Here is a 25,875-nt window from a genome sequence, read left to right on the forward strand (position 1 = left end):
CAATTTTTGTTTACTTGCCATCCCACCGCTGGGTCTCGCTCCTCTAATTCCTTGTGTGCTTGTACCTGGCGATCCTCCGCCTCCTACAACTGAACCTCCACTCGTGGGTCCTCCGGAAAAAGTTGCTGACACCAAACCAAACAAATTGCCTCCCGTACGGTACCCTTGTGCTCCCTCGGCACCTTCGGTCGTACCGTCACCTTTCATTGTCTCCCTCCGGTTGTCCTCTGAAATGGACAAATTCTTTAGCAAGTCTCTAGTAGCGTCGATCAGGTTTAGACTTCGCCTTGTTTGTTCCACCAACTCTTCGCGGCTTCTTGCCCTACGGTGGTATTCTGGCGAACTATAGAGTTCTCCTTCGGCACCCTCCGTGACTCCTTCTGGCAGCCCTACAACAGTGTAGACAGTGTAGTTCTCTCCATCTATCTCTGCCTCCGCAACCTCCGTGACACCTCTTGGGTTCCCTTCGGGCAACCCCTCGGCCGGTCGTCCCTCGGCAAGCTGCTTTAGCCTACGCCTTCGTTCTATCTGCTGTCTGAGATTCAATGCGGTTTGTGCCACTTCCCATTCGTCACTCTGTATCTTTTTATTTTTGTCCTTATTTAGTCTATTGGGCATAAGTCACTTCCATACACAGCAAACACACGCCATGTACACAAAAAAACTTTTATTATTTTTATTTTTATTTTGCCTTTCGGCCACAATTTATATCAGCAGTGTGTCGGGATTATTACAAGGTTCAATTTCCTCCTGGCCTGGCGCCATCTCGTTCTGTTTCCCGTCGGCTGTTCTCTTCGTAGCGTTGCAGGATTTGTTGTCGTCGCTCTTCCTGGGCAATCTCCTCCAGGCGGGCCTGTTGTGCCAGCGATGCCTGTGCAAGCAACCGGGGGAGGTGGTTCATTAACCGGTTTACTGCCGGGCTAACCTCCAGCGCTGTCCACACGGCACTTGGTGGGATTTCTGCCTCCACTGCTTCTCGTCGAACGTATGTCTGAATGGCTACTTGGAGCAAAATTGAAAATTCTCGCGTTGCCGTGTCTTCTCCTGTGTAAAGTTTTATCCGCGCGTTGTCGACCTCTGGGTTCACTTCACCAACGGGTAGGCCCATTGTGTCTGTGCGCCATCCGTGTCTTCTGTTCCCAAGTACGTCTAGGCAGCGGCGACAAATGTTTGCCCTCTCAGGTAAACGGTTAAATGTAGAAAGTAAATGCACAGAACATAATGGAAATACATTAAATAACCAGTCTCTATGTTAATTCCACAATCCATGTACAATAAGTGCTTATAACATTACATCTGACACGACTAACATGATCCTACTTCGAAGAAAAGGTACACCACATATAATACCCGAAGGGGTGCGACACAACCGTCGCGACTCCAACTACCTACCCGTCGGCTAACTAACTGACCGCCGTAACTCATTATTACCGACAACAACATAAACATAATATAACAACATAACATAATGATTATTCCCGGCAACACTTGTAATCGAGATTAAAAATCCCGAATACAAGCAAGGAGGAAATTTTTTAGGAAGAACAATGCAATTCGAAAATTGCATACCAAGGGGGAAAATCCTCTCACAAAAACTGATTTTTGGGGGGAAGAACAACACATATTTACAAAAATGCAACTAAGAAAGAAAACTAAGAAAGCAAGAAAATGATAAAATAAAGGAGAGAAAGGAAAGAAGCCATACCTTTCTTGAAACTACAAATGCTTCTCCAAAAATGCAACCAATTTTTGGAAAGAAGAAGGAAGACCAAAAATAGAAGCAATCCGCAATGCCAAAACCCTTAACATGTTTTTGCAAAAAATCCCCAAACTGATAAATGTAGCAGCAATCCCAAATTTGGAAGATCAAAGTGCCAATGAGAGAGCACACCCAAGAGGATTAGAACAAAACGCCTAAGGAGGAAGTAGAAGAAATGATGATAAGTGTTTGCAAAGCGTAGCCAAAGGAGTCACGTGGAAAAAACGTGGCCATCATTTGCACACCAAATGGCATCATTTAATAGCTCAACAATCCTCCTAAACTCCATGCCTAGATGAGAAAGGGCAAAACGATTTAGGAGAGTGGAGTTTGTTGAAGATTTAATCCCTCAAAAAGTGGCATTTATGAAAAACATGGTTGCTGATTTAGGGCGAAAAACCAATCAATGCAACCACGATTTGGCGTGAAAGATGTCCATGAATGCATGAAAATAGGGTAGAAGCAAAAATGCCTTTCCTCCCTAGAAAATCTCCACAAAAAATTGCTTTGAATTCTTCAAAACCATTTTTTTTTTGCATTTCGGATTTCTTGGAATGAAAGACAAGTTCGATTTTGCATAAGGGAATGCAAATCAGGTTTTTGGGAGAGAATGACAAGTTTTATTTTCCACTTTTTCACTTACTAGCCAAAATCGGGTTTTTTGGAGCAAACTGCAAGTTTTATTTTCGACTTTTTCACTTACTAGCCAAAATCGGGTTTTTTGGAGCAAATGACAAGTTTAAAATTGTCAAAAAAGCACTTGCAAGGCAAAATCGGGTTTTTTGGAGAGGAATACAAGTTTTAATTACTTGTATAAGGGAAATAAAATCCCTACAACAAGTTAGAAATACTTGCACATATGTAATGGGGATTTAAAATCCCTATTACATGCAAAAACCATTAAAGTAGGGGTTTTTTGACCAAACTGCAAGTTTACTTGTAATTGTGCGAAAAAATCCCTATTTTAACCAAACAAGACCAAAAAACAATAAAAAAGACAAAAACAAGAAAGGGAAATTTAAAACAAATTGCAAGTAACATCTTTTAATAAAGATGCACATGTAATAAGCTAAAAATTCCCCTACAACAACCAAAACAATGAATATCATTAAAACTTGCAACTTGAAGAAAATTCTCCACTTGCAGTCGAGGTTTTAAAACTCGAAATTGAAAGAAAGACATAGCAAACGAACCCAGAATTTGACGAAATTCGAAAAGTAGTTCGAGGATAGACTGAGGATTAAGCCAGTCCAAGGATTAGTCAAAATTCTGCCTCGGGAAGCATGCCATAGAGTAAAAAATTTCATTTTTTTCACAAAAATTTCATGTAGTGGTCCTTCATTTTTGGAAACAAAAATGAGGATAACACAATGCTCACGTCAGCAACATTGGATCATTGGCCTCATTCCCTTCACATGGTGGTTTCCCTATCAATTCCTCTTGTGGTTTATATTGTCTTGGCTAACTGTGTCATCACTGACTGTGTTGGTAATTGCCAGTCTCAATTGTGGCATAGTTCGAAGAAGGTTTGTCACCTTGATGGGTATGTTTGTCTATAGCACATGTCAAACTATGTTCTTCTCTAACTCTCGCAATGACGTACTTGCAGTTCCATTGGAAATTATTCGAAGTCGGTGTCTTCATGATTCCCCGGTTCACACCATTTGCACAATAATTGTATGGTGTCTTTCTTATTCTGGTAGTCTCTCACAAAGTGTCCCCATTCACTACATTGTCGACACTATATGACAGGACATCCTTTGGGGTTGTACTGTATTTAATTTTGCCCTCGTTGATTTCCATAACCGCCTAGTGATACATTTTGTAGTTTCGATGGGCTGGACTCTCTTTGTGTGAAGAGTGCTTGCGTACTTCTAGTCTTCAAATGGACACTCCTTTATTGAATGACCTATCCCCTGGCAAATCTCACAAAACATCTTGTTAGGACAATTACCTTTCGTGTGCCCCTCAATTTCACACTTGGTACACCATAGTTCATTACTTTCTTTATTGATTCCTTTCTCAGCCTTCAATTCTTTCATCATTCTCAACATATCGTTGAAGGGCCTGAATCGTTTTAAATTCTTCATCATTACTACCTTCGGTGCTCTCGTCATCTTCGATCTTCCTCTTCCCTTGGGAAGATGTTTTGTTTTCACTCTCAATGTCCATTGCCCGATTGTAAGCATCAGTGTACGAGGATGGAAGCACTACTTTCATCTTTTTGCACAGCGAGAGGATCAATCCCTCGATGAACCACCTTGTTCTCCATCTTTGAGCACATTTGTGGGTAGTATTTGATTATTGTTTTGGGTTTCCGTTTGTTGGTTGTATTTTATCTTTTATAAATTGGTACTTGGGAGTTGTGGTGAATTGTATAACCACAAGTGTAAACCAAAAGCTAGAATGCTGCTGAAATAACTCCAAAACGGATTGTTGATTAGAGTCATAAAAGCTTGGTTTACAAGTGTATTTAACCTATTCTTGCTGCTAAATAATGCATCGGGTTACTTTGGAGTGTGGAATTTTAACCAAAAGGTTTTCCCCATGTAAATTATGTTAGTTTTAGCAATAAAGATTAGCAGTATACAACAAAAAATCAGAATGCAAAGTAAATCATACGCATAACACACGTACCCTGGGAAAACCTCCCTCTTGGAGGTGAAAAACCCAGCAACAACTATCTCAGATTGTATTATATTAACCACAGAGCAGATTTACAATATTGCCTTCTAGGGCACAAGCAAAACTTATCTGAGATATAACAATTTGAAGAATCAAATCCCTGTAGCTCAATTTGGCAGCGCAGATTTGAGTTCGCTGTCTTTGAATGAAGTTTACTCAGCCTTGCAAGATGTTCGCTCAATCTTGATAGGGTTCGCTGGGCTGTAAATCTACTTTGCTTGCTGAAGATTGCAGATCAGAACACAAGAGCAGATTGCTGACTAGTACTTCGCTCACAGCTGGAAGGAGTTCGCTGACTTCTAATACTGATTCGCTATCACTGAAGATAATTCGCTGATTATAGAAGGTAATTCGCTACTTGATGAAGATAGAGGATATTCGTTGAACATGTGTCTTGTGACCTAAAGTCACTTCCTTTATATACATGCCTTTAACCCTTATTCCTAGGTCGGCCTTGTCAATATTCCCGCCAAGAAGAATAGGTCTAGGTTAAATACAAGTTACACAATGAATAGGTCTTGCCCCATAACCATTATAAGTTACATAAGTTGAGCGCCCAAATAGGGCATGTCCTTAACATTCACAAGTTACATTGATATCTATTTGGACCTAGCCCAATTATAAGCTATCCAAATTGGGGCTCAGCCCTAAACATTAATCAATTATATCAATACAATTAGTTTTAAGGCCAAGGGCCACATTAAAAATTAATTACGCTAGGGATTCGACCTAGCTACATTTCAACACTCCCTCTTAGCTAGGGATGATCCCTTGAATAATCAAGTTACAACGTGACCATGCTTCATGGACTCTTTCCATGATATCCATCATGCATTCCCACAGAGGATGGTTCCAAGATACATCATGGATTCCTTCCATGATACCCACATGCATACCCGCAGAGGATGGATCCACCTTACATTGCCCATGGAGGGTGGAAGAGGTCTGTCACCTCAACTTCTCCCAGAGAAGAATACAACACCACCTTGCATTGCCCGCAGAGGGTGGAAGAGGTCTTTCACCTCAACTTGTCCCTGAGAAGGATCCAATGTCACCTTGCATTGCCCGCAGAGGGTGACTCCACCTTGCGTTGCCCATAGAGGGTGGAAGATGCAACTTAGTGCATCAATGGGACTGAGATCAACCAAAGTTGTGTTCTCAACAACTCCAAGTCTCTCTCTGCAATCTGTTCATCAGTGTTGACATATTTCAGCTGAATGGCACCCCTCTGTACCATATCACGAATATAGTGATAATGAGTTTCCACATGTTTTGACCTGTCATAAAACACGGGATTAGCAGACATCTTAATACAACTCTGATTGTCACAATGAATGACAGTGGGTTCCCAAGGTTATCCGAACAACCTAGCAAGAAGCTTGCGAAGCCACACTGCTTCTCTTGACGCCACACTTGACGCAATGTACTCACCTTCTACAGTACTTAGTGCAACTAAGGACTGTTTCCTGCTGGCCCAGGAGACAACAACAGAACCCAAACTGAAACAAATTCCTGAAGTGTTCTTCCTATCGGTTACACTTCCTGCCCAATCAGAATCAGAGTAGCATTACAAGGTGATGGCAGTGTTGATTGGATACTTCAACCCATAGCCAACTATGCCTCGCAAATAACTCAGAATATGCTTGGCTGCAACAAGATGAACATGCTTCGATTTGTTCATGAACTGGCTGAGGGCACTCACTGCATAACAAATATTCGGTCTAGTGTTAACTAGATATATCAAAGAACCAATCAGCTGTCTGTACTCCAATGGATCTGCAGAATCAGAGTTAGTTGTAGAAACGTTGCAATCCATTATTCAGATATCAATTCATCGGATCCTTGGCATACTTCTAACTCTAGAGAGTAATGCATTAAGCCTAGTTTTATTTCAAATTCTGAAACTAACTCTTTCTAGTTAGAAATCATATGTAAATCAGAATTAGCATTTCAACATTAAACCGATAGGATCAGCATCATGCTTACAAAATCCTAAGCTTATAGAATATTGTCAACTCTTTCATCAAGGCATTTTATTGAGGATTGTAGGAAACATAGAACTCTCTCTTAATCCTTAATATAAAGTTGTGACAACCAGATCTTATGAAGATTACATAGTATAAGAATCCACTAAGGAAAGCAACCATCATGAGTTTTCATAAGTTAGAATGAGATAATTTTTCTTTTCCCTTACTTTCACTTTCTACGAAAAGGACCCATAGCACAATCATTATGAACATTGCATACCTTCAACCATCTTCTCAAGTGAAGGAATGAGCTGAAAGCTTGTATGGGCTCTCATGTCTATTCCCAAGCTCCCTCTGAAGCTTGAAGCATAATAGTTCAAGACTATCTCGAAAAGAAACATCAATCAAACATGATTCAACATCCCAATAGAATGAATTAATGAAAATTCATGAACATGATTCAAATATAAAAGAACTTATCTCTTTATTGGCTAGACTCCCACACAATCCACCAACGTTCTTAAGATGTTCCATTTTCAAGCCCATGGATCTTCGATGGATGTGTGGCCTTCGACCCTTGCCATCACATATCATCTACCTTCAGCTCAGCGACGACATATTGGAGTTACATGCAAGGGTCGCTTGGAACTTCACCCTTCAACCCTGTGAATTGCCTTAATTCAAATTTGGTGGCTCTCTAGTCATCAATCGCTCTTCCTAAATGAGGTCGCTGTGATATAATATGATCAATTCGAATACCTTCAATCATAGTATAAAACTACACCATATTCTGTAAATTGTTGAACAAATAACAGTAAGATAACCGTGCTTGTGCAAGAACTGAAAATGTCATATGTTGATCACATCTGATCATATTATTGTATTATTGAATTGCAAAAATAATGACTGATTAGAAGAGCTAAAATAAGTGTATGTCTTCAGAAAAAATAGTGTACATAAGCCAAGCTGTCTTTTCAGCCAATTCGTAAAACTAATCAGAAGGAATACAGGATAATTATGTAAGCACCAACCACTTAATTGAAGAGACACATTGTATAGTTGAACACAAACATATCATTGATAAATACCAAAAAAACTGAGGCCACAAAATCTACATGGTGGGAGCGCCCACATCATTCTGTCTGTTCAATAGGTTAGAAACTTTTGTTCTAAATTGTTCTTAGGTTTCATCATCAAGAAATTGAACAAAGTCTCAAGTATATTAAGCTTTAATGAAAAGAAAGCAGAAACTAATCAAGCATTACTATTTAATAAACGTTTACTTCAAAATGTAATAGGGAGTGTTCCCATACAAACTAAATACCAAGCATATGTGCCACGATGAATGAAGAAGAATAGACCACTATATTTTATGATATATTCAGATCATCGCATCAAAGCGTCATCAATATTCAGATTAATAACATCATTGATATTTGGATCATTGCATATTCCTCATAGCAAATCATGAATTTGGGTTAAGAATAATGTTGAGGTATGCATAATAGAGAATAACCAAATATCAACTTCCATAACTCGAACTAGAGTGACAGTCACAAACCCTAGGATGACAATTATACAAACCCTTAATAAAATACAAGGAATACTAGGGTGTGAAGCTAGAAGAAAACAAATGTACAAAACCAACATATCTCTGATGAGATAGTTAACAAACAAGAAAACCATGTGCTCTAGTTAAGACCCCAAAAAAGGAACTAATACCAATAACAACAAAGCAAACAAATCCTCGAACCCTTCTTAACAGAAGTAAACAAAGGAGAGTAGAGGAATAATGACACCTGTATTCTAAGATTTTATTTGAAGCCTTCATACTCTCGTTACGGCCTCATTGATGCCCTCAAACTTCAAGCTGTTATGTTGTTGTAGAACTATCTGATACAATCCATTCCCAATCATTCACGCTAAACTATTTCAGCCCTAGTCTGCAAAAACAGGATCTACCTTCAAGCTATTAGGCTTTATAGAAGGAATCTGCTCTGATACCATGTTAGTTTTAGCAATCAGATTAGCAGTATAGAACAGAAAATCATGTGTATAACACACATACCCTGGGAAAACCTCCCTCTTTGAAGTGAAAAACCCAGCAACAACTATCTCAGATTGTATTATATTAACCACAGAGCAGATTTAAAATATAGCCTTCTAGGGCACAAGCACAACTTATCTGAGATATAACAATTTGAAGAATCAAATCCCTATAGCTCAATTTGGCAGCCCAGATTTGAGTTCGTTGTCTTTGTATGAAGTTTACTCACTCAGCCTTGCAAGACGTTCGCTCAATCTTGATAGGGTTCTCTGGGCTGTAACTCTACTTCTCTTGCTAAAGATTGCAGATCAGAACATAAGGGCAGATTGCTGACTAGTAGTTCGCTCACAGCTAGAAGGAGTTCGCTGACCTCTAGATTATGTTCGTTGATCTTCCAATCAAGTTTGCTGACTTCTAATACTGATTCGCTATAACTGAGATAATTCACTGATTACAGAAGGCAATTCGCTACTTGATGAAGATAGAGGATATTCGCTGAATGTGTATCTTGTGACCTCAAGTCACTTCCTTTATATACATGCCTTTAACCCTTATGCCTAGGTCGGCCTTGTCAATATTCCTGCCAAGATGAATAGGTCTAGGTTAAATACAAGTTACACAATGAATAGGTCTTGCCCCATAACCATTATAAGTTACATAAGTTGAGTGCCCAAATAGGGCCTGCCCTTAACATTCACAAGTTACATTGATATCTATTTGGGCCCAGCCCAATTACAAGCTATCCAAATTGGGGCTCAGCCCTAAACATTAATCAATTATATCAATACAATTAATTTTAAGGCCAAGGGCCACATTAAAATTAATTACGCTATGGTACTTGGGAGTTGTAGTGAATTGTATAATCACAAGTGTAAACCAAAAGTTAGAATGCTGCTGAAATAATTCCAAAACGGATTGTTGATTAGAGTCATATAAAAGCTTGGTTTACAAGTGTATTTAACCTATTCTTGCTGATAAATAATGCATCGGGTTACTTTGGAGAGTGGAATTTTAACCAAAAGAATTTCCCCATGTAAATTACTATGTAATGGTTGCATTGTTATGTTTTTGTATATGTGTTTCAGCATTTATTGTAATTGTTTAGATCAGTTTTAAAGTTTATTCACATCACTCCACTCATTGTTGGGTGTTGGAGTTTGATTCCACTACGTATGCTCCTTACACATAGACAGGAAGGATTGAAGCTAAGGCAAATTGTAATGTCCCCTATTAGGAAGCTGCTGTTTCCCAAAGGTTGACATGCATTACTATGCATTAATATGTTTCAATTCATATTACTAAACTACTGAATGAATTATTATTCATAATACAATCAATATTTGTTATATTTAGACCCATCTTAACTTCTTCCCTAACCCTAATGAGGGATGGGGATTTACTATCATAGGGCGCTTAAGCCTAGGACCCTACATGAGGCTATTTAGACTACCCTGGACCTAGAGACTACACCACCACCCACTTCTTATTAGTCAAATAAGAAGTTTTCCAAGGGCTCTAAAAAATTTTAGAGATCCTCTACACAACACAAGAGTGCACCACCTCCTCCTAGGATGGATCAAGAGACACGTAATGAGTTTAGGAGGAAGAAGCTATGGTTCTCGTGTAAGGAGCCTTGGGAACGGCAAAGCGCATCTCATTAAGGTCTATTCAGATGTAGATGATGAGCATATACAAGATACAGTTTCCAAGGGCAGTCATGGTGAGGATGAGCAGAGACTCCACAGGTAGAGCTTGGGGAGAATGAGACTTTGGGTACACCCAAGGTCACCATAGCTACGCTCTCAGAAGTCCATAGAATTCATCCCTTTCGGTTGAAAGGAGTGATTAAGGGACAACGTGTGACTTGCCTCGTGGACAGTGGTGCTACACACAATTTTATTGATGAGGGTATGGTTGCTAGGCATGGATTGCAAGCTAAGGACTTTGCAAGTTTCAGTGTGACAGTGGTAGATGGTTTTGCTATGAGGTGCACTAGGAGGGTCCCACAACTTAGTATACAGATGGGTGACTATACTTTGACCGATGACTTTTACGTTGTAGGTCTTGGTGAGATTGATGCAGTGCTTGGCATCCAGTGGCTATAGTCACTTAGTAGATATGTTCAGGACTTCAAGAATATGAAGTTGGAGTTATGGCGGATGGCAAGAAGGTGGTACTAAAGGCTCTTTCTGATGGTGGGCCTATGGTAGTCTCAACATGCTAGATGGAGTCTCTTTTTAGACATGGTGATGTTGCTTGGGTGGCACAGTGTTTCATTTCATCCAAGACACCTTCTCTTGATGAGCAGCCATTCCATATTGATGTCCAGACAGTGTTGGACAAGAATGGAGTTGTTTTTTATGATATTCCTCTTGGAAGATCTCCTGACCAGGGTTTTGAGCATGTGATAGAAGAGGAGGGCACTAAGCCTGTCATTACTTCCTATCGTCATCTTAAGGCATTTAAGGATTAGATAGAGAAGACCATCCAGGAGCTATTGTACATGGGGTTCATCAGGCCTAGTTCTAGCCCCTTTGCTTCTTCTATCGTGTTGGTGAAGAAAAAGGATGGTGATACAGAGGAAGGACTTCAATTCAAACAAATACACAAAAATCCATAATGATCCCATCAATGCAATCTAGATGCATCCTAGTTGCTCATTCCTAGACACCTTACCACTAGGTCTATTAGGCACATACTCTTATCATCATTGCCCAATCCCATTCAATCTTAAATTAGTAATCCTTTTCCCATGCATTTGATAACCTTTCAAAACACCACTCTCAATTAAGCAACTCAAACTATGCACTAACACACCAAATTCCCATTGCCAAGGGCTGAAAATTGTCTCTTTTTAGGCCTAACAGCAGCACATTCTTCAACTTTGTTAAATCCCATATATGACCAGGCCTTCCCAAGCCTTATACAATGCATTGAGAGGCTGTCCTACCAATGTTTCCATTGAGAAAACCAAAACAAAACATTATTAACACCAAAACCTCTTTGAACTAGATTTTCAAACTGTCACACTGTAATCTGAAAATAACATTCATTAACAACCAGCACAAACAAATGAATCAAAAGCTCTCCCTTTGCAGGATTGTGGGCAGCATTGGTACAGAGATTTCCACAAGGTTTCATAAATTTTCAACCATGGAAACTCATTATATGAATTAATTTTACAAGCTGAAAACCCTAGGCAAGGTTCCAGACTGCAGTTACCAAAATGGCCATAACTTATTCAAGTCTTAACGAAATTGCACCAAACCAAAAACATATTAAACTAGACTCACATCTTCATCTTTTCCCATTGGTTTTAGTTCCATACTGTACCATACACGTCCATACCAAAGGGTTTTGCAGACTGTTAACATAGAAAATATAATATATTTTTTTCCTGTCTATACTAAAAATGCAATAACTTTCACAAAACATCATGAAATTTGATGAGACCAATTGAAAAAGAAAGTAGGTTCACATCACTAACTTTTCCAACCAGTTACAAATCATTAAATGTGAAGTACAATCCGTACAAACCAAAAGAACAGTCTGCAACATGAGAAAAATTCAGAAATAATGCACAAGAACAAGGATTTCTTCTTCTCTATTCCATCTCCAACCCCAAATTCGCGTTTGGGTGGGATCTAAATACATTTTCATTCAAATCAACTACCTCAACTGACCCACCAATCATTATGCTTAACAAGTACATCAATTTGACAACTTTTACAAAAGTTGTTTGACAACTATTTGAGCAACATTGACAATTTTTGCCTTTTTGAAATCTAATCACCCAAATCTTTGATAATGATCCTAAATGACCCGCAATGGTCTTATATGACCTTATTGGCTCAATCAAACCAAAAGAAACCAAAATTTGACAAATGACAATAATTTGACTCAAAGGGTGCATTCAGGATGCCCCTGCGTCAAAACTACAACTTGAACATGTGTTATGCATTTGAACAGAGATATTAAGCATCAACAATGTGGAGAACAATTAAACAAAACATACAAATCTGGAAATTCACTTGCCTATCTGGAGGAAAACTCACTCTGAGTCAAAAAAAACTTCTATCTCAAAAGAAAATACCTCCCATTCCACTATGCAAATGTGAAGTACAAAGGTTAGAATAACCAATCAGGTCATGTCAAGCTTCAACAAGCATACAAGAGTTCTGAACTATACCTCTCAAGCACTCCCCTACTCACACACCATGTCTTCCAAAAACAATGCCTCTAACAATGTCATCCAAAGACTCTAACCCTTACCAAGATGTCAAGAAGGTTTTAATAACTCTTTTAGCATCCCAAGGTTGAGGGAAGAAGTTCAACTACCAAATGTGAAGATATGACACTTGAAATTCCAAAAATACTCACTCTCTACCATTGTTTGCTCCTTACAACAATCAAGTTACCCCTAAATGAGTTGTTTGCTCCTTCATTATTTGCAAATTCACCAAGGCAAATGCATAGCTCACCAACTTGTCAACCACTTTTACCTAGATCTCTTGGAGGCCATAACTTTTACATTTGGACCCAATATTAGGTATGTGATTTTTAATAAATTGCTATCCAAATATGCTGTTACATCCCTCTTTCTCACTAATACTATGCTATGTTTTATTTGCATTATTATGTGATGTTTATCTAAGTTAATCGAATAGTGGTTCAGAATTTCTTATGAGAAATGATTTCATTGGATAGTTAATGAAGTTTTGTATTTCTATCTAATCATATTCCTACATGTTAGAGTAATGGATGTGATTTCTGGCTAACTACATTCTTATGACCTAGTGGTTGCAAGAAACTCGTCGTCCTCCGAGAAGGGAGGGGAAGTATCATCGGGTAGAGGAGAGAAATAGGAGAAGGGTCAAGTTGCCATCTGAGTCTCTGAAGCCTATAAGTATCGGTCATGTCATGTGATGTTTGAGCCTAGGATTGTGAGGTCGTGAACTAGGTTCTTGGTTTGGTTCGCCCTAGACCTGTCAGTTGAGTTGTTAGGATTCCTTCTTTATTAAGAACTCATGACATTGACTTAAGCCTTCGTATAACTAAGTTCAAAATTAAGAATTGATCTGATAAATCATTTAAATCATTTCAGACTTATACTTTAATTTAAATGCAATGTATTTAATACATAAATGATTATGTACATATGGTATAAGAAGTACATATATACACGTATATATATATATGTATATACGTGTGCTACATGATAATGTGGCAAAAGTATATATATACATATACATAAGTATATATGTATCACATATAATATACATACACAGTCAAACAAGTATATCGTGGTAACACTAAGAGTATCGTATGAATCATTCTTTAAATCATGATCAGTTTATATATTGGCCAATGGCCATATTTATATAAGTATGAGAAACCACATTTATATTGGCCATATTTATAAAAGTATGGTGGCACCAAGCATTTATAACGGGAAGCCACATAATATCGTGGATTTAGATATATATAACCCAGCAACGTGGGTGATGAAATTCAATGTATTAGCAAATGGAATTCATTGAAATGAATTCAAAACTCCTTGAAGTGAAATAAAATACGTATAACTGTTTGGGAATTAAGATCATTGTTGGGTTTTTGAAGTCCGTAGCATATTAAGGGAATGGAAAGACATTCTAAAAAAAAAAGCACTGTTTCTCATGAAGCCGGAGACAAAAGACTGTGTTTTGGAAAACGTGAAGTAGAAGAACTCTGTTCAAGGAAATTAGAAGGTGCATACAGCTGCAACGACTTAGTTAGCAGGCACAGAACCAGGTTATGTTCTGTGAGTCCATTGTTATTTTGGAAATTGAAAGAAGTTTCACTGAATTAATTTGTACTGAAAGAAGTACATTCATGACTTGATAAAACAGGTCGAATAAGCTCATAATAGAAGCTATTTGTTTATTAATTGAAAAGTGGATAGAATTAAGTTAACCATGGCCTTCATGTTTTTAATGCAAGGCTGATATCGCAGGGTTTCGCACCTTGCTTGAGTCTCTGTTTAAGGATGCAAAGAGACAAAACAATAGCAAAATCAATATGAAATTGTTCATACACATAACAGAGTTAAGAAATAATTCATTATTACAATCTGAAAATGCAAGCAATGAATGCATATTTCTTCAAACCCTTAAAAAGTAGAAAACTTAGTAACAGCAATTAATTATTATCATCTTTTAATGCTGAAGCGTGCCACTATATGCTCATTGGCAGTCTGATTAAGCTGAGATAAACTTGAAAAGAAACAGTAGCTAGAACTGAGCTTAATTCTTACTTGTACCAGCACGTATGGTGAAGAAGTATAACAAATTAAACAAGGTTTAAAAAATTCAGTTCTTAAGAACAAATAAAGAAAGGGATTGTACTCTTTTTCCATCGTACTCTAATGCTATGAGTCAAGGATCATTAGTACAAGTATGTTGGTAATACAGAAGTATAGTTAACAATTGTGAAATCCTTGAGATGAAGGCACATATACGTAAACATGAGGGTGCAAGTATGCAAGCTAGTGTTCATGTGTATGGTGCCAATTAGACTCTAGCAAAAATTAACTTAATTGAAAATGACATGAACATGTTGTGAATGGTAGCTGTCAATGAACTTAGCACAACAAAGACTGCACCAAGAATGGTCTAGAAAGTAGTTCTTAAACTCAAGTGTGTCTCTAAATCCTTGTCAGAATGCAGTTAGCATAAGAGACAGCCTAGTTTGTCAATATGACTGAACCCTAGTTTGATGTTCTAGCCAAGTAGGGTGGTGAACATTGACTGCATGTTCATTCATGCTTGCAACTATGAAAACCTTTGGCCAAGGTGGCGTTGTGCTATGCAAGCATCTATCAGTTCATATGGTCCAAAAGCACTACCTAATCAGAGGTCATGCTAGTTAGGAGGTACCTAAAGTGTATGACCAACTAGAGTTGTGTAGGGTCAAAAACCCAGGCTCAAATGGCATTAGACCTAACATCTAATTACACCCTTGAAAAGGGCAGGGCTGCTTCCAGTAGAAAAATGTGCAAGAGACCGCCAGGTCTATGGTTGGGTGGTAAATCGCCCTGATGATACTTTCCCTTTGGTCAAATACCATGGTTCATAAAGAATTTCAGAATAGTCCGAATGATGTAAACTCTAAACTTCTCTTGTACTTTAATTATTGTGGAACCATGATAGACTAGTTCTTTGAACTGTTAATATGCATTTGAAATCATTCATGAATAGTTGATGTTACTCCTTGCTGGTAGAAAAGTTAAATTTCATTTACTTATGAGTTAAAAAGAAAAATTTCAGTTCTATGTTTTGTCAATTGTTAAGACTTTGAATGTTAGTTTACATTCTTTTTCTACTTAAGAAGTTAGCTTGTTACATATGCAATCAAATTCCACTTTTGGTTCCATTTTCATATTCTTGTTGCTTCTACAACATGACGATGCTTAGAAGGCCCCGAATGCGTTGAATCAACCCACAAATCGTCTTCCATCCACCAACAAAGATTCAAAGACATCCCACACCATCCCAAACCTCCATAAGCATGAAGCAAATATACCACTATGAAAAACACCCCTATTACACTATTTGATGACAAACTCCTTCATTGGGCTTCTTGGCAACACTCTGCAAACTATGATCACATGTCCCAACAGTCCAAATGTCAGCTTCATCCGAATTTTCAGATCACTTCTACTGTTCTACAAGATGCTAGGAGGGAACTCATATTTGGTCATGAGGGTACATGATGGTAAATAGACAACGGTGAGAAAGGAAAACAACAAATCATTGGTTTATTAAGCACTAAAGTAAATCATGGAATGATAAATATAGGAGAATCCTAGTGGAAGGGCATAAAGGAAGGCAAAGCAATACACGAAGTGAAAGTTAAAGCAACATAATTAAAAAGGGGGAGGTTATGGAAGATATATGAATCCCAAATGTAGGGAATCAAGGTCTTGTTGGAAAGAACAATAATCTACAACACTTGTTTTCACATTGTCGAGGAAGCAAGTAAACCTTCTAGAATTAGAATAACCAAATAGTTATTGATGATTTGTAGGCCCTATAACTGACTCAACTAGAGAAGATACCTTCCATATTCTACAAGAGCACTGTTCTTGTAGGGTGAGATCCTTCGTAAACTGGAATATCCTCAAATCCGAACTCTTGGAGACAACAATAATTTCCACAAGATCATGCAAGAGTATTTAACCCTTTGATATCACTTGAAAGAACGGCATCTCCTAAAGAAGAGTATAGAGAAATTTTCAATAATAAATCAAGATATGGAAAAGTATGGGAGATATACAAATCCCATATCTGATTAGATCAAGGACCTTTTGGGAAAAAGATAATCCACCACAATTGTTCCCATATTGTGCAAGAAGCAAGTAAATATTTTGGAATTAGGATAGCCAAATAGCTATTGGGAATGTGAGGTCCACATGACTCTTTGAACTAGAGAAGACCTCTCATATGATGTGATAGGACTATTCCCACTAGCTCAAGTCCTTTGCAAACCAAATTCCATGAAATTAAACTCTTAGACACAAAGATCATCTTCGAAAAGATCATGCACAAGTATCTAACATGTCCTAGTGTGAGTATTGACCTCACCCAAAAAAATGTCATCTCCTAAGGAAGAGTGGAGAGAAATATTTGTGTATAAATCAACATATCGGGAGCTTAAGAGAGAGATACAAATCCCAAATGTAGGGAGATCAACACTTGATATAATTTTCTCTATATTATTCTCTCCAATTCTCCACATAACACTACTCTAATGGGTAGAGAAGGACCCTATTTATAAGCACTTCATGCTAGTTCTCATTTTATTCCAATGTACCCTAGGGACACATCCCCCATATTTTGCAGGTGTTTCCTCAAACAGGGATGTCCCATGGACACGGGGATGGGAAAAAAATGTCCTCTTGCTGTTCTGCAATTTTTAAAAAAATAGGGGCACCCCCTCTACAAGGGGAACATCCCCTAGAAATGTCCCTCATTTGGGGAGCACATGCTGAGGACATCTTGACATCCCCTGCAGCCAAATACTTTTTTGAAATCAAAGAAAAATCTTAGATGACAATCCGTCTAAGGGAAACTTGAGGAGAACACATAAGAATTTGGCCCAGCTTGGCTGCAGGTGAGGCAACTGACATCAGTGGTAAAACCTTGATATCAAGCTGGAGTATTGAAAGCTACACCACAGGCAGCAGGTGAGAATTATGAATGTAGATTTTATTTGATTTATATTCTTTCATGGCAACTCTTAGTCTGTCGGTGTACCTTATGTTTCTGACAACTATTACTAATTCTTTCCAGATGCTTGGAAATGTTGTAATGAAACAAAGTTATATCAATTTTAATTTTTTTTCTGCTCTTCTCCTTTTTAAGGCATCGCTTATTCTCTCTAGATGCTTGGAAATGTTGTAATCAAACACGGTTATATCAAAATTTTCTGGTTTACTCCTTTTTTCAGGTATTGCTGCATATTTAAATGGATGTATTGAAATGGAAGCAAAGATTTGTCAAGGTAATAGGCCTTTGATAAATGCCATTCATTGCACATATGGAAATTGTTTATCCAAGTTATGGCAAGACCTTGTGAAAAAGTAAACATTGACATAGGTATATGAAATCCATGATAAATTATAGTTAAAAAAAAATATCCTGTAAAAACAATAGATCTATAGTTGTTTAGTCTCTAGGTGAGCATTGAACACTAAGAACTGAACTTGCTTGCAAATTAATTATTATTGCTGATTTTATGAGAAATCATTGACAGGCAAGATGAAATTAGTATGATGCAATATAAATATTAACATTACTATAACAAGTGAAATGCATGGTTAGCATAATATTCTAAATTTTTAAATGGTTAGTATAAAGAATGGATAATAAATGGCAAATTTATTATAATAGGTTCTATGGTTAGCATTTTTTAACACATTAAAATAATTTACAGAATTGTAAGTATCATATATTAATAATAAAACAGTAATATATAATAATTTTAAATGTCTGTGTATATTATATTAACATATATAGCTGTCTCCCCACCGCTCCCTTGCCATCCCCAAAATTTTGGAAAAAAATTGCTGTCCCTGGAAACCTGTCCCCCCATGCCAGAAACTCAAATAAGCACTGCTTAATTCTCTAGAGATTCGTTAAAATAATATAAGTTAATATAAAAATCAGCTATTTAGGGCTCACTTTATTAACCCTGTCACTCAAGATATCCTTTATTACTTGGGTTTCCCATAAGTGAATATTGCAATCCAACCAATTAGCACTCATATTTCGTATAACACCTTATTACCTAATTATCCTCCAAAATATATTTATCACCTCTTCAATCATGATACAACAAATGATTTTGGATTATTGTACCCTATTGTTCTCCTCTACTCTTGTAAACCTTTGATGAGATCCTTCAATTAAGACAACCTTTGACTTTACACAAGCTATCCACCTTTTTCCGATCACTATGACATATTTACATTTACCAAGACTACTAATGAAAATTATGTGTGCTTTGCCACTGTCCATCATTTTCATAATATCCCCTTAACTATTTTTACCATATCATGGAATTATTAATAGTTACTTTACAGTATTTTATTACAAGCATCATTATTTCATGGCAGGCGTTGATAGCTTGTGGCACAGTACACCTATAATTGCAATTCATAACAATTGCATGTGCTTAACAATTTAATGAGTGCATAATTTGGAGGAAAAGATAAGTGTCGACTGCCCACAAACCTGCATGGGTAATAAAGGAAAAGAAACCAATGGGGCAAGCTGACAAACAGAAGCCATGGGATGCCTACAAAAAATTGATTTCAAAGAATAGTACATGACAAATGTACATGTTCACAGATAAAATTCATTTTATTAATTAATATAGAATCATAACAAGGATCGAAATATGCGAGGAGACTTGAATTTTCTAAGACTCAATTGTAATGATCACCTTAAGCAATATCTATAGGGCTTGTGACATTCTATTGACCATTTAGAAGAGCTAGAAAATGTTTCACAACAGCTGCCACTAACCACAAACCTCTTTTGTCAATCAATTTTAGAGAAAGAAAAAGATCTTATTATAAATCATTCGTAAAGTTCAAACATAATAAAAGTAGTAGATACATGGTTCCAAAAGTTTTTGCTACAAACCACTTGATTTCGGAACTCAATCCCAAATAATGAAGGAGCAACTTCAACTAACAAATTATTTTGTTGAATGCATTTAAGTTTTCTTACACATAACAAACAAATATAGATTTCAGTACCACGTGTATTGTAAAACAAAGATGAAATTCAGGAACCAATAACAGTTCAAATAAAGGGCAGCAAATTAATGTTCCTTACTTTTTGACATACTTGTTCAATGCTTTCGGAAGCTCATTAGCCCTGACATCTGAGAGAAAATCATAAATTGTGTTAAGGAACTTTCCTGAAATCTTTAATTGCATATATAACAGGTAAGGATACTGTACAGTGTGTTTTATGTTACGAATTTTTTTAAAATTTAAGCATATACCAATCAAAATTAATAGCTAGAATGTTTTCTAAAAGGGAAAAATTGTAACTAACCATACGTAAAAGGACCAAGGCTCTAAAATGGGATGCGGCCAGCAAGTCAATCAATGAAAATATACTGATTTCAAAATTTGTGTGCATAATAACAATATCTGACAAGACAAGACCATCCTTGACAACCAAATACTGTCAAGTTTATGAAGTTCATTCATGAGTGCCAAAAAAGTTAAGATTCCATGATGTTTGTAGCATGTGCTTTTGTAACAAAAGCTAGAATAAAATAAAAAGGAGTATATTCCACTATGATATATGAAAGTTATGTGCTAGGAGTGTTCATTTAAATTTTTATATGGATTGTTTCTCAACTATTGCACCCATCCTACTAAGGCTCTCGTGCTTCTATATGTTGCATTATGCACAAGTCTATGAGAAACAAGTCTGGATGGAGGGAATGGAAAAGAGCAATTACTTTCATTGTCCAGAATTGTACATCATGTGGTTAATATGGAAGAATCCATGTCACATTATTTATGTTTTAAGTATCACCCATGGTCCAATCTTGTGTGTCATTGAGTCACACCCTCCAACTAGAACTGTTACTCCCTCCATACCCCTCCAATCTATAGTTCTATTGCTCTATAGGAGATTCTAGAACTATTTAGCTTTGAGAACTAACACAAGTATGAAAAATTTAAAATTACTAGAGATGACAAGGTTTGTAGGCCAAGATACAAAGAGGATGAAAAGGACTAGCTGAAATAAAGAAGGGGGATACCATCAATGCCAACATTGCCTTGAAATCCAAGCTACATGTCTAGTCCACCATCAATAGGGGATAGAAAGAAACTACTCAAGTTCACAGGTGAGGATATGCGAGACAACCTACAACATTATAACATGTGTTACAATTTAGATGGCAAACAAACAATGTAGCTAAGGAGACTGTTATCAATCATTCCCAATGACCTTGTGAGGTATAACTAATGCACAGTACATGATATGGGAGAAGACTAAAATGAGTACCTAGGAAAAGCTAAGAAAATATTTTGATAAAAATTTCATGTGACTCAAAGATGATAATGAGATCTACGACACAGAGGAAATTAACTTGGTGATCACTTACAAGAGGAGGTCAAAAAAGTTAATCTCCAAGCTAGAGAATCCTTGAAAATATCGTCCGAGAAGAGATGGTTTGTTGAAGGTCTCAAGTCAAAGTTCAATTTCAAATTGAAGTTGTACCAACTTATACACATGATCAAGCCATGAAATTGAAGAGTGAAGACAAAGTAAATGGCAAGGCATATGCAGCAAGTGACTTTGAGGATGAGGAGGACACCTGCAAGCCCCACAATATAAGCTTCAATAAATGATGAGAATGTTCAAGTTAATACCAATGATAGAAAAATAGGAACTATGGGACTTTGTTCTATACAAGATTCTATCAAACAATACTATTGAAAAAAATCAAACTAAGGTCAATTTTAAGTAATGTCTTTTCTCTTTGCTATAATTAATGTAGCTTTACTTAACTAGCCCAAGGTTAAAAATTCTCCAGAAAGCGCAAACAAAACAAAGACAAATTTATTCCCCATTTTTTTATGATAGAGGTTTGGTACTAACTACTAAGACCATAAAATTTATTGTAATGTGGGGATGAGGCTATGGACCACCTTGCTGCCAAGCGATGTTGAACTTGGGTCACACTTATGAATGCACCCAATTTTTAGTACCGAAAAACTCCACTTACCTTATTTCAAATACTTCACAACCTCACAACAACTTTATACCTACATCATTTTAATTTAACTTTTATTGGACTTTTAAAAGTTTAATCACAAGAATGGCATCCATGGAAAATGGCTAGAAAAATACAAGCAATTTAAATTAGAGTAATTTATTAGTTGCTTAGACATGAGGAAAACAATCACAAAAATCATTATGTTTCTAATTTACTTTATTGTCCAAGGAATTTTGGTGAAATGGCGATGGAGGGTAATTTGGTAAGCAGCTGACCCAGTTTCCAATCCTCCCCACTACCACAAGACCACTCATAACTCAAATGCCAATGCTTGGCTAGGCTGCCTGTAACTCCAATGGACATGTCAACGATTACAGAGTGCATCAAGTGTGACTCATTTTTATAAATAATAAGAATGTGGTCCATGATATCACAACAATGTGTTAAAGTGGTCTACACCTTCACCTGAAGTTAACCAAACCAAAAAAACAGGCAAATTGTATCGACAGATTTTATCAGACGAATTCTATGGAAAATTCTGATTTTTGCATTCAAGTTTGACCCATGTTTAGGAATCTTATTGTTTTGTACAAGGTTGCACCATACCACACTATGGGCAACCCATAACTTATTGTTTTTTTAACATACCCCCCTGGACTCCAACCTAAGCCTTATTACAAATATTTGTAGCAACTCATGTCTCCCAATGGACTATTTTTTTTTTCAATCTTCTCTTAAATAATATATACATAATTAAAACAACATTTGAAGAAAAGCAAAAAAAAAGTTTCACTCCATTTTATACAAAAAAAAAAAAAAAAAAATTCTTTTATTATAAGCTAATTTTCTATACAAGACACATCAAATCTTAAGGAAATAGAAGAATAGTTTTAAATGAGTGCCATTTATTAAAATTTAAAATAGATAATAAGTTAGACTAGAATGGCACACTCTAGACAGGAGTTAACAAAAGTTAAAAAGGGGGCAAAGCTGTGCTGCACACAGCCCAATGAGTGTTAATTTATGAATTTCATTAGGAGCATTATGTTTTCACAGTCCATATCAGTAATTGAGTTGTAATATTTTGAAGAAAAATGTCTAACAGATTTTTACATCAATGTTTTGGAAGACATTAAGCAATCCAACTTCAAGACAACTCAATAAAGAGAAGATTAAAACTTTAGAGAAGATGTTAACTTGTAACAATATCTTGTTCCTTTAAAGTACCATAATTCTTTTGTTTGATGAAGGCTTAAATAAAAATAAAATTTCTGCTAACAGATTTATTGTAATGTCCCCTTGTTCCAGTACTTTAGGAAGAAGGGAACAATTAATCTGTAAATCTATTGCAAGGGACTTCTTTCCAAAAATTCTTTAAAATGATGATAAATGATATTAATGCACGTATGATAGATTATAATTCACAGCTGTTATAACTTATAATATGAAGATATGAGAACAAACATTACTGCAAACTCTGATTCAACAATCGGATGTATGCAAAATGATCATCATCTTTATATCTGATACTGAATGGTGCAATCAATTTAGTGTATTACTGCTGTCCCTGATATTCTCTGATCTGCACTCCACTATGTTTTGATATGTTGTTGTTTGTGATATTGGTGCTCCCTCTGATGTAGATCTTGTTGTATATACCCAATACTTGACACTTGGTCAAATGCTTAACTTGAGCGATGTAACAAGTATCCGTCTTCAGAAAATAAACTGATTCCCCTTCCTTCATGAAGTGAGATTGAATGCTCTCTTATACCTTGCAAATAGAAAGGTTCGCACCTCTACATATTCAAGGGGACACAACTTTTATCAAGCAGACTTCTTCATAACCAACCGATTAGTCTTTTATCATAATCGCTATCTAATTAGTCTTGCTGCCACGTATTAATTAGTCTTTGTTATCAATTTCTGTCATTATCGGTGCTTGTCAATAATAGTAATCACTGTTATCCGCCGATGTTGAGCATTAATCTTTTCTTGACTAATTCTGACCAAATCGCTTGTTATTATTGATGATTAACATTAATCTCGATCAGGCTTCCTCAAGGCATATCAAGTGATTGTTTAGATTCCCTGTATAGTTCACTGCCTTTTATGATTAATCTCCACTTGTCTAATCGGTGTTATTAATCAATGTATTGGCACTAGTTAATACTTGTCTTTCATCATATATGCCATAGGCGATTTTTATACTAATCTCTGATCTGTGTATCATATCATGCTGGATATCTTCAGAGACTAATCATTATATATTAGTCTCTAACCATAATATATCTAGCTTCTTTGATCCGGTAAAAACAATTGGATCATTACGTTGATATTCCTGCTCATTATCTGTCCCATGTTTGATGATCGATCTTCTCATGTTACCGATTACTTGTGTCATTGTTTATTTTTCCTATGTGATCGTTCGTGGATGTGCAATGTAATAATCTTGTAAAGCTGTGGTCTATTACGCTTACATTTCTATATCCATACTGTTTGTATTGGTGATAATATAGCATTCCTTTACAATTTTGTCTCTTTGGAGACTTCACAAAATTGAATTCCTAAGATGACCGAATGGGAACATTACATTTATCAGCAACACACATACAATGTGCGTCTGTGTATAAGGGAAACCTTAGATTTGGTATCAAGATAAGAATCCTAGATAGAATAAAAAATTTAAATGGCTGCTCCTGCTCTTTCTTCTGCAAACCCTAAAATGACAAGTATAGGTGTAACGGTGCAGAAAAGTCTCTGGTTTTGGTAGTATTGATCGTAGAAGAGGGACACATATCCATAGGGGATGGTGTGCTGTAGATAAGTCAGGATTGGGCCCCAAATTGTCTGGGAGTCGAGTGATGGTGGCCCTCATCTCACCTTGTAAACAAGGCCTTGTGGGTAATAATTGAGAGGTATATGAAAAGCTTGTGTTAACTGGGCCAGGTAATACAAATAAGAAGCAGCTTGTTGATGTGTTTTTCATGCACATGCGAACACAGAATAAAATACCCAAAAGTATCTTATCCTCTCTTGAACAAAGTTACTCAAATGCTGAAGATTGGCTTAAGGATCACGATATTGAGTTTTGATACTTCAACAGTGATTGAAAGGGCAGTGAATTTGTCACTCTTCAGCAAGTTTGACCTCCAAGGTGGCAATATAAAGTTCAGATCTGAGACTTGAATTGTTTCAGTGGTTATCCAAGTCCAATCAAGGTGGCTTCATTGGAAATGATTTTGTGCCTTTGAAAGTGTGACATACCAGGCCAATTAGTTGAAAAAGCTTTGAAGGTTTTCAATTTCACCAATCATGTTTTGGTTTGCAAAGGCCCCCTAATCTGGCCTATCATGTTTGCAAAGCTGCCTAAGTTAGCTGATCAAATGGGGAGATGCAAAGACATTCAAATTAGCTGATCAAAGTGTCAAGTTGCAGGGGTGGCTTAGAAACCTGATCAAGAAATGACATGGTAAAGCTCCCTCAAAATTCCGACTAAGTGTTTGAAGGGCAAGTTAGTAGGTAACTTCATGTTCAAGCCTATGAGAGCGAACTTCATCTTCAGCCCTATGAGAGCAAACTTCATGTTCAAGCACCCAAGAACGCACTTCACAAAATGTGATAGATGAGCGAGCTTCAAGAATCATCAAACATGAGCGCACTTCACAAATCACCATAGATGAGCGTACTTCACAAATTGGCACAGATGAGCGCACTTCACAAGTTGGGGTAGATGAGTGAAGTTCATGTTGATAGTGGAGTGGAAGGGATTTGAAAACATTTACCTTGAGTTGATTCAATTTGAAACAAAGTTCATGAACTCCACTATATGAGCAAACTTCATGAACTCCACTAGATGAGCAAACTTCAGGAAATGGAGTACATGAGCGAACTTCAAGATTTGATGAGGATGAGCGAACTTCAGGAGTTGAAGGAGAAGAGCGAATTTGTTTCATTTACTTAAAATAGGATGCCAAACAGCCAATAGATCATTTCCTTGTGCCAATTTGATGTCTTAACAGAGAACAACTTGAATTTGAATGATGAAAGGTAAGTTAGAGGGCTACTTCAAGATTCATGATACATGAGCGAACTTCATGAACTCCACTAGATGAGCGAACTTTAAG

General features: G+C 36.9%; 1 protein-coding gene and 1 long non-coding RNA gene across 3 annotated transcripts in view; both read right to left on the minus strand.

The window, feature by feature from the left end:
* LOC131043539 (uncharacterized) overlaps positions 1-25,875 on the minus strand; it is a 108,996-nt gene that overhangs the window by 74,519 nt on the left and 8,602 nt on the right. Inside the window, exon 2 of one of the 2 annotated variants that reach the window (XM_057976752.2) lies at positions 19,852-19,888. In XM_057976752.2, the coding sequence (XP_057832735.2) occupies positions 19,852-19,888 (37 nt within the window). Of the gene's footprint in view, positions 1-19,839; positions 19,889-25,875 lie in introns of both variants that reach the window. The other variant, XM_057976751.2, reaches the window with a different exon arrangement.
* On the minus strand, positions 8,210-9,092 carry LOC131043540 (uncharacterized). Its single transcript, XR_009105536.2, has 2 exons — positions 8,480-9,092; positions 8,210-8,354 (listed from the first exon to the last, which is right to left on the minus strand). It is a non-coding gene; the product is annotated as an uncharacterized LOC131043540 (long non-coding RNA).

The sequence above is a fragment of the Cryptomeria japonica genome, chromosome 2, assembly GCF_030272615.1.
Source record: "Cryptomeria japonica chromosome 2, Sugi_1.0, whole genome shotgun sequence".
NCBI lineage: Eukaryota > Viridiplantae > Streptophyta > Pinopsida > Cupressales > Cupressaceae > Cryptomeria > Cryptomeria japonica.